Here is a 9,524-nt window from a genome sequence, read left to right as displayed (position 1 = left end):
GTCATAAATTGTGTTTTTGCTTAGTGTCAGACTTCATGTAGGTTTGAACATATCTTACAGACCACATGTTCTCCAGGCAGGCATGTTTACTGAGGTAAATATTTGTTTGAAGATAAACTGAGCAGAAAGAGCCTGGATGTTGCATGTCAAAACTACTATGATATCCACCTGATGTAGGAAAGAAGAAAAGTAACAGTGTGGTATGCTCCAAGTTTATTTGCATATAATATTTACAGATACAGAAATGTTGTCATCCTACTTCTGTGATTACATGGCAATACACAGGCTCTGGCTAACTATCAAAGACACATAAAAGTTGGTAGGTCTACAATATACAGACTGGCAAAGGCTGCAGTGCAAATGTCCCACATACTGTATGTCTGAAGCATGTAATAACGAGAAGCGAACCTGCATCAGAAACGTCAGGGGCCCAGCACAGATACAGCCCAGTTACCACAGTCCAGTTTCTACATATCCATAGCTTCGTGCACTTCTTGGAATCCAAGATACACACCGGACTCAGAGGGATATCGCTGTCGTATCGCCCCGACGACACATGACGGCAATGGTTTGTGATGTCCTCTACCCAAGGTTTCACCACGCAGTCCCCATTCCAACACGATTCGGTAGGACACCGACCTTTGTTGACTACGAAAACAGGGAGATGATAAATACATGTAGGCCTACTGACAAACGGTGAAATTACAAACATGGTTCAAGGGTTTCAGAGAGCACTTACTCTGGGGATAGCTGGCCATCAGGACCACTCGGCGTGTGTTGTTTCCTCCAATTGACTTTGTCACATCTGAAGAAAAAGTCCACAACTGACGGGTGAATCATCGCTGCAAACGCATCTGTTGCCGCGACACAATGCGTAGGGTCTTCTAGATGTACAGATGGTAGCACCTGGTCCCATTCAGCACAGCACAAACTCTCTATTTCAGTCGGCATCTGTTCACAACAGTCACACTTGCACCACCAACTGCTGTTTGCCCGTGTCCTCACGATGGCTCCAGCCTGTTCATCTTCGTGTGTTTCTTCCCTCACACGGTCCATTTGGGCTAGCTCCTCCTCGGTATATTCCGGTTCAAATAGATATGGCTCTGGATCCGCCACGAGCCAATCTTCAGCATCTATGTCCTCCATTTGAAAATGTTCCATTGTAGCACACATAAAGTCTTTTCTGTTATAATTTTCTGCAAGCTCTCGCCACAACCTGATGCTTCCTGACTAGACTGTGTTCCAAGGAGTGCAGGCTACTTGTCTTGGTGGTCACATTGGTTGTATTGACGGAAGTTAGGGGGGGCGGGGGAGAGAAAAAAAAACAGGAGTGAAGGTATCAATGCGCTGTCGAAGCACGCAGAAGGTGTTAGTACGCCTGTCATTATAGTGCGGACTTTCCATAGCATAGAAAATTGCCACATTTCAATTTGTGTAACTGAACTTTGTTTCATGTCACTGGTCATATAAACCTATGTAAACAGGAAAAACGCGGAAGAGTTTGTTTGCATCTAACTACAGCCCCCAAAAATACCATTGGCCATGCTGAGCCTAGCTACATTGCTAACAGGAGTAACAGCGCATCTGACTGACTGGGAGGTCGCACAAAGCTCGGAGAGGTACGGATCAGCTCGTCTCAATTCAGAGAAGAACATATTTCATTATGGAAGTACGGTGGAATGTTCCTTTAAAACATGAGCTAATTTTATCCCTAATCTATCCCCAATGACCAAGCCTGTGGCGACGGTGGTGAGGAAAAACTCCCTCAGACGACATGAGGAAGAAACCTCGAGAGGAACCAGACTCAAAAGGGAACCCATCCTCATTTGGGCAACAACAGACAACATGACTATAACATTAACAGTTGTAACATGAAGTCAGTTTCGTTGATGTTATAAACTCTTCATTGATGGAAACTTGAGTGCAAAACTGTTCATAACAACTATAATCCTAAAGTTTGCAAGTCAACTGTAGTTCTCAGCCATAAAAGCATTACTGTAAGAGTCCAGAGCATCTTCCAAGTATGACTTTCAACTGTCCACATGGGGCCGTCCTCCACAGAAGTGATGCAATGAGATACCATGCGGATGCATGGAATAGAAGAAGCAAGCTCTCATTTTAGCTTCCTGCTGTAAAGCATCCACTTACCATTCTTATTTGAAGAGCACATCAAGCTGATCTATTCAACGAAAAAAAAAGGTGTTTTTTTTAATAAGGGCACTATTTTTGGAGATACTGCAATACTAGATTGATGTGTGGAGCAAGCTCCTATTCCAGCATTGTGTTCTGAAATAAATCTGTTTAATATCACTTTCACATTTAGAGAATACAGCAAATATTAAACTGATAAGAGCAGATACTACACTTCATCTTAGCCAAAAGGCTGAAAAGTGATAACTTGCTGTGTGTAATGGCTTTAAATATACCACTTCCAAATATTAAAATCCAGAAAGGTAAACATAGCTAGACTCCACCCCCAACAGCTGGATCCTTTTGAACAGAGACGTCACCTTGTTTGTGTGTGTGTGGGGGGGGTTTCCATGCTACACTATCATCACATGTCTGCACTGTCTAACACTACTGATTAATTACCTTACTCACGCCATACATTCATTTTGTAAATATTTCTATTTTCTCTGAGTAAATTAATTAAGATCTTCAGTCTCTGTCCTTGTCCTCCTTCCTTTGCTGTGATTTGTGAATCAGTCGGAACACTCAGTAATAGTTGTGCTGCCCCTTTAAGGGAGGGCGGGGCTTGTGCCGTGCTGGGAGTCTCTTTCGACTCGCTGATTGGTTCCTTTTCACGGGCAGCGGGCTTGGAGTGAAGCTGCTGTTGGTTTTTTACTCCTTCATTTTCTCAGCGGAAGCCTGGAATGCATGTGTCTGTGAGTGTTGGTTGGTTTTGTGTTGAACTCACCTGTTAAAGTTTCAGAAACAGCTCAGATTTGATGTGGGAAAACTTTAAAAACGGAGCGATGCTAATGCGCTAGCCTGTCAATGGCTTTTTCAATGTAACGTTAGCATTAAGCTAATCGCTAATTGTTTGTTGTGGTCAGTTAATGAGAAATTGAACTTGTTTGTGTTGTGTATGATAATTGTGTTAAATAACAAAGTCAAACAACATGTAACATTTTATTTATTTTTATATTGCAGTTTCACAGTGATTCAACAGTAAACATTGAGAAACTCACCTGCTGACTCAGTGTTGATTGAAGAACTCTGTTAGCGATCTGCCAAGTTCACAGCGACTAAGGGCCCGTCCACACGAGTACGTTTTTGTCGAATCCGCATAAATACTTTATCGTTTCGGCCTCGCGTCCAGACGGATCTGGCTTTTTCGAGGTGTGAAACCAGTATTTTTGAAAACGGGTCCCAGAGTGGGAAAATCCTAAAACGCCGGATAGCCCAGAGTCGTCTGGACAGCGAATGCAGATTTTTTCAGAAACGTTGACGTATAAGCCCCGCCTCTCTAACCTTTAACCTCAGCTGCCACCACTAGACGCGTCATAACAACAACAATGGCGGACTACAGGCTTGTGCTCGTACTGCAGAAACAACTCGGTCTATTACGGCTACTACAACAAAACCTTCTGCTTTTATATTACTGCGAGGAGCAACAAAAGAACATGAAGAACAACATTCGCCACATGCTCTTGGATCCACCTCGCGGAGTAACCAGAAGGGCCATCAGGAGAAAGTTTTGGACAAGACCTGGCCGAACTAGCAGCTGGTGGGACAACTTTGTTACTGGCGTGGTTGTGGATAATGAGTGGAGGGAGAATTTCCGCATGTCCAGAGCTTCTCTCGTCGCCCTGACTGAAGAACTCCGTCCGTATATCAAAGTATATCGAACGAATATGAGGGCACCGATCGGTCCATTGAAGCGAGTTGCAATAACCCTGTACTACTTAGGCAACGAGGGGAGGCTACGGAAAACCGCTAACGCATTTGGCGTGTCGCGACAGGTTGTTTCTGTTATTGTTAGGCAGACATGTAAAGCCATCGCCATCCAACTGGGCCCAAAATATGTTAAGCTTCCTTTTACGGAGCCCGAAGCAGAGGACCTGGTTTTAGGATTCCACCGTGCTCATGGCATGCCGCAGTGTTTGGGAGCAGTCGACGGCACCCACATCGACATTAAGCAGCCATCCGCCAACTCCAGGGCTTACATTAACCACAAAGGAAAGCATTCCCTTAATGTGCAAGCTGTCTGTGATTACAAATACAGATTCATGGACGTTGTCATAAAGTGGCCTGGAAGTGTGCACAACGCACAGGTGTTTGCTAACTCCAAGGTAAACATGTACCTGAAGGCTGGCAAGATTCCTTCTCTGAAAAAACAGATTGTGGACGACGAGGAGGCAATACCAGTTTTTCTTCTTGGTGACCCTGCCTACCCTCTGCTGCCTTACTTGATGAAGGAGTACTCAAATGGTGGCTCCACACCTCAGGAGCAGTACTTTGGACTGTGTTTGTGTAGGGCGCGCATGGTCATTGAGTGTGCTTTTGGTCGCCTAAAGGCCAGATTTGCTGCACTGAGAAGGCCCATGGACATTAACATGGATGACCTGCCCCATGTCATTTATGCCTGCTTTGTTCTCCACAATTTCTGTGAGGTCAGTGAAGAGACTTTAGATGAACAGTCCGTGTTTGGAACAATACAGGGTGACACACAGCCTCCTACAGAGTGTAACAACTACCTCACTGACTGTAATGAGGGAGAGGCAAAGAGAGTGAGGAGAGTGATCACCAAGTACCTGACCCTTAAAAAAAAGTAGTAACCGCAAACTGATTAGATGACTTACTGGTCTTTTTGTAGTATTTGATGCCCCTGTATGTATTACTCATGCCATTTTGAAAGTGTTGTGAACTGTGTGTCTTGTGAAAAATAAACAAAATGACTTCAACCATGAGAAAAAGTCTTCTTTTTTTTTTTTTTAATGACGGCACATCCCTGCTAATGTGCATATGGTAGATAGATAGATAGACTCTATTGATCCCAAGCTGGGAAATTGCAGTGTAGCAGCAGCATTACACACAGTAACAACACAATGAAGTAAAGAGGACAACCTAGACATTTCAAAAATGTATAAATAAGAGGTATAATTGGAGTGCAAAGTAAAACTATAAAGTGCAGCGAACAGATGGTGTAAAAACATAAGGTGCTTTTAAGTTTTCAGAAAATTCAACACAACAACAATCAAACAAAGAAGAAGCACAGTTCAGTTTTCCTCTGCATCATCAAGCAACAGTGCACGTCTGTATGAAAAGGACGGTTGCTGTGTGGTGTGCGCATGTGTTGGTGTGTATTCTGGTTGTGCTGGTTGATGGGGGGTTTGATGAAAGGCCGGTGTAGCGGGGTGTGGTGCCATGCGCATAAATGTGTGTTGGTGTTGTCCAAATCCACTGCTGCTGTGGGGGTAGGCAGGCTGGAGCATCACTTCTCTCATCAGTGAGAAGCCCTCCTGTATGGAGTTTGTAATGTTTGCAATGTTTGTGTTAATTTGCTGCATGAAGTCTGTGTTTCTTTTAGAGGACTCCTCCATCAGCTCCAACATCTTCCGCTTGATCTGAAGGTCCTCTAGTGCTACTTGGTCACCAGCCTGTCTCCTCTGTGGTTGTTTAGCTTTGCCTCGAATATAGCAGAGCAAATTTCCCTCATTATTATGTAAAACAAGTTATGGTCAAAGCTATGTATGAAAGCAATACACCGACACAAAGAACGTGCACCTGCCATTTAACTGTTCCCACATAGTTATTGTATCATAGCATATAGTTTGCTTGTTAAGCTGGAAATCATGAACGTACCTGGAGCAAATCCCTGCGCTGCTTTATGACCGCAGAAGGCAGACTTTCGGGTGTGCTGGACGACTGGATTGAATTGCCAGGCAGCTCCATTGCCGGAGAAGTTCGTGTCGACGACTGCGACAACTCTTCTTCCATGTCAGCAGTCTCGATGCCGGCGTCGATGGCGCGTGTAGCAGGCGACCCACCCCATATCTCCTCACACAGCTCAAAGTACAGCAGAACAACACGGCCTTGGCCACTATGGCACCCTGTGTCCACCGCCTGCCTGTATTTTGTCCGGATACTTTTTAACTTGACGGTAACCTGTGGCTTTGTGACGCTCTTGGCATCATGGGGGAAATCCTGCTCCGTTGGGGTCTGCGGATACTGCACCTGAAACGCGTCTATAATGTCAGAGTACTTGGAGTGGCAAGACTCCCAGTCGACATTTTCATGCAATTTAGTTGTCTTGTAGTCCAATGTGACACGAAGTAGAAGTTCCACTTTATTGTCGGTCCACACAAAAGACTCTCCTCTTCCTCTCAGAGTTGCGCTGGCCATGACCATCCTCTTCTCGTGTTATGAGCTTGTTTGTAAACAGCGCGTGACCTTTATACGCATGCTCCATGGCTTCTCTTCCGGTTTTAGTGTATTGGTGTGGCGGTGTCACAGCGCCACATACAGGCCTGGCATATGTACTACAGCATTTTGGGTCGTTTCCAGTGAATCCGTGTGGACGCAGATATTTCTGGAAACGATGCCGTGTTTACGGAGATTTTTTTCAAAACAACAGCGTATTGGGTGAGGCGGCGTACACGTGTGGACAGGCCCTGACGAGGGCAGAATAATAACATGATCACCTGAGAGTGCCTGTGCAGGGGTGGAGGTATCCTTTTCAATTTCAGTGATTCAGTCCACCCCTGCACAGGCACTCTCAGGTGATCATGTCAGGGCAAAATTGGGCTTTGGTTATTTACTCTTTACATTAATGTTATAGAAAACATATTGCTCTCAATGGTGCATTTCGCCCATGTTCAGGGTGGAAAATAAAAAAGAAAGATTCGAGTAAGACAAGCCAAATTGGTGTTTTTAAAAAGAAGGGATCATGGAGAATAAAGAAAAAAAAATATTTAAAAAATCTGCGCACATTCCCACAAGGTGTTACGGTGCTCTGAAAATGACATCCAAAATGATTTGTCAGACTTGTGAGGTCTTCTGTTCAAACACTTATAGAGTTTCCTTTCTGTTTATTGCTTTTTTTGAGTGTTTCAAGGCGCCCGTATCAAGGTAAGGACACGCTGCTTTTCCCGCAATAAGTCACAAACACACAAGTTGCAAAAGCACAACATCATTATATGTTTACATTCTTCATCTACTACTCGTTAAAATTGTCCATTTGCATCTGTGTAGCCAGGCAAACTTAGCTTACGGAAGGAAGCACTTGAATTAGCCTACAACCAACTAGTCTCACTGAAACTACATGTAATGTTGTCCATAGTAAGCAGTCCCCAGCATAACGTAGGCTGCGGTCATTTTTAAATCCCCGTCTGGAAACGTTGTGAATGTGTCAGTAGTTCTACTCGAACAGTAGAATGACAGCCATACAGAGAGGTGGTCAAGGGAAGACCAAATAAAATGTAGTGTTTGTGTTCTGTAGGCTAGCGCAAGCCTAGCCTACAGAAGGCTATCACTACGTTCAGACTGCAACCTGAAACGACCCATATCCGATTTGTTGTGAAATCCGATTTTTTTCTTAGGCCGTTCACATTACCAATTATATGAGACTTGTATGCGATCTCCAATATGAACGGAAAACGACCCAAAAGTGTCCCGCATGCGCAAATTGACACGTAATAAGCACATCTACCTAATACGTAAAGAAAAAAAGCGCACCCTTCAAGTTTAATGATTTCTTTTTTTTTTTTTTTTGTTTGTTTGTTTGTTTAATTATCTGGTTAGTGTAAAAGTGTGAGGTCTCGTGTGTGTTTTTGTTTCTGAACTGAAATGAAAACGTGTAGCCTGGTAACGAGGGTTGACTCCTAAATGTCTCTCTAATTTCTATATAAGTGCACTACGTGTTACTAGGAAGTAATGGATTTTTAAACTCTATATAGTGCACTCGAGCTTCAGTAGGCAGTCATTTGGGATACGGCCGCTGTATTACCAAACTCTTAATTCAGGCATAATAATTTGCACATATTTATTTCGTCATATTAATAAACTTTTTCTACATTTTTATAAATATTTATTTAGATTGTTTATAGCCAGCTGAATTCTGCAACTTCTCTCAGCGCTGGCTCAAGGTGCATAAACACCAGTGCAGTTTGCTATGGAGATGAGGCGAGACCTGGCGATGTGGTACAGGATGGTTTAAGTTATAAATCAGTTATAGAAACTGTTTTATTTAATCAGGCTAACAGGTAAACATCCAGGTCCCTACCAAATCCACCATTAGCTTGATCAATTCTATAAAAGTCTATTTAAATTCTGAAAACTACAAATGTTGTTTTCCACCAAAGAGGCGGGATTAGCCAACGCAGAATAGTGACGTTTGTCTCTTGTTGATGACGTGTAGGTCGCATGAATGCGACCTGTCCGGTCAGACTGCAGTCGCATGTGAAAATATCGGCATAGTTCGAATTACGGGGGTACTGGGGGGTACTATACCCCCCAATGAAGACCCAGTACCCCCCAAAGAGACAAAAATATAAGTTTTGGGGGGTCCGATATTTTTTCTGATATTGTGAAAAGGAATATATAATTAAAACCAACTCCCATTCGGCATTCTTATTGTAGGAACATTTTAATGTAAATTGATTTCAGACAGACACCCCTATTGTGGACCGTACAATTTTTAGTCACTGCAGCGCTAGAACGCGCTAGAGCAGGGGTTTTCAAAGTGTGGGAGAGTCAGCCCCCCCTCTCCCCCGCAGAGAGCAAATAAACAACAGCGCCCCCCCCCCCCCCCTTACAATTTTTGTTGTTGCTATACTTAATGTTCCATTCGTATTTAAAAAAAAATGGGTGTTGTACACATTTTTATTTTTTTCTTTTACACATTTTAAACATCTGTGCTTTTTGAAAGCATCTTTTTTTTTACACATTTAAAACATATGAGCTTTATTAAAACATTTTTTTTTTTACACATTTTAAACATCTGTGCTTTTTGAAAACCTTTTTTTTTTTTACACATTTTAAACATCTGTGCTTTTTTTAAACATCTTGTTTTACACATTTTAAACATCTCATAGCATCGTTAGCTAGCACCTCTTGGCAGACAACACACTGTGGCAGTGGAGCATCTTCAGATCCAGTCCATGAAAATCCAAACTTTAAATAATCGTGGTCATACTTCCTTCTTTTTTTGCTTGGCCCAGACTCTGTCTCCTCACTCACTGTAGCTTTAGGTACTAAAAATCGATCCATTTTGTCTCTGGCAAAGGCTAGCTGAAGTTCGCTAAATGTCCGCAATAGTAACATTCTGGTTTATTTTTCCTCACGTTGCGCCCCCCCCGAAGAACTCTGGCACCCCCTAGGGGAGACGCGCCCCACACTTTGAAAAGCCCTGAGCTAGAAGCAATAGCTTCTAGTCCACACCGTATTCAGTTGATTCATCAGATACAGTCCATGGGTTTGCAGCAATTTATACAGTCTGTGGTTTGCAGCAGAAGACGTGCATTGGTAATGTTAGTTGCTAACCAACTTTTAGCCTGTTGAAAATGTTATTTTACAACTTT

At 43.1% G+C, this 9,524-nt stretch overlaps 2 protein-coding genes and 1 non-coding gene across 3 annotated transcripts in view; 1 reads left to right on the top strand and 2 right to left on the bottom strand.

Moving 5' to 3' along the window:
- Positions 1-9,524, bottom strand: part of LOC132885528 (obscurin-like) — a 607,458-nt gene that overhangs the window by 318,676 nt on the left and 279,258 nt on the right. The window lies entirely within an intron of this gene.
- LOC132897857 (U2 spliceosomal RNA) lies at positions 2,211-2,395 on the bottom strand. Its single transcript, XR_009656394.1, has one exon. It is a non-coding gene; the product is annotated as a U2 spliceosomal RNA (small nuclear RNA).
- On the top strand, positions 2,811-4,904 carry LOC132872863 (putative nuclease HARBI1). Its single transcript, XM_060908003.1, has 2 exons — positions 2,811-2,885; positions 3,154-4,904. The coding sequence occupies exon 2, from the start codon at positions 3,519-3,521 to the stop codon at positions 4,776-4,778; it is 1,260 nt and encodes a 419-aa protein (XP_060763986.1). The 5' UTR covers positions 2,811-2,885; positions 3,154-3,518; the 3' UTR covers positions 4,779-4,904.

The sequence above is a fragment of the Neoarius graeffei genome, chromosome 1 (assembly GCF_027579695.1).
Source record: "Neoarius graeffei isolate fNeoGra1 chromosome 1, fNeoGra1.pri, whole genome shotgun sequence".
Classification (NCBI taxonomy): domain Eukaryota; kingdom Metazoa; phylum Chordata; class Actinopteri; order Siluriformes; family Ariidae; genus Neoarius; species Neoarius graeffei.
Note: the sequence above shows the minus strand (reverse complement) of the source record. Positions and strands in the feature narration are given on the sequence as shown.

Coding starts and splice junctions, on each gene's coding strand:
- LOC132872863 (XM_060908003.1), top strand. CDS start 3,519: ATGGCGGACTACAGGCTTGTGCTCGTACTGCAGAAACAACTCGGTCTA.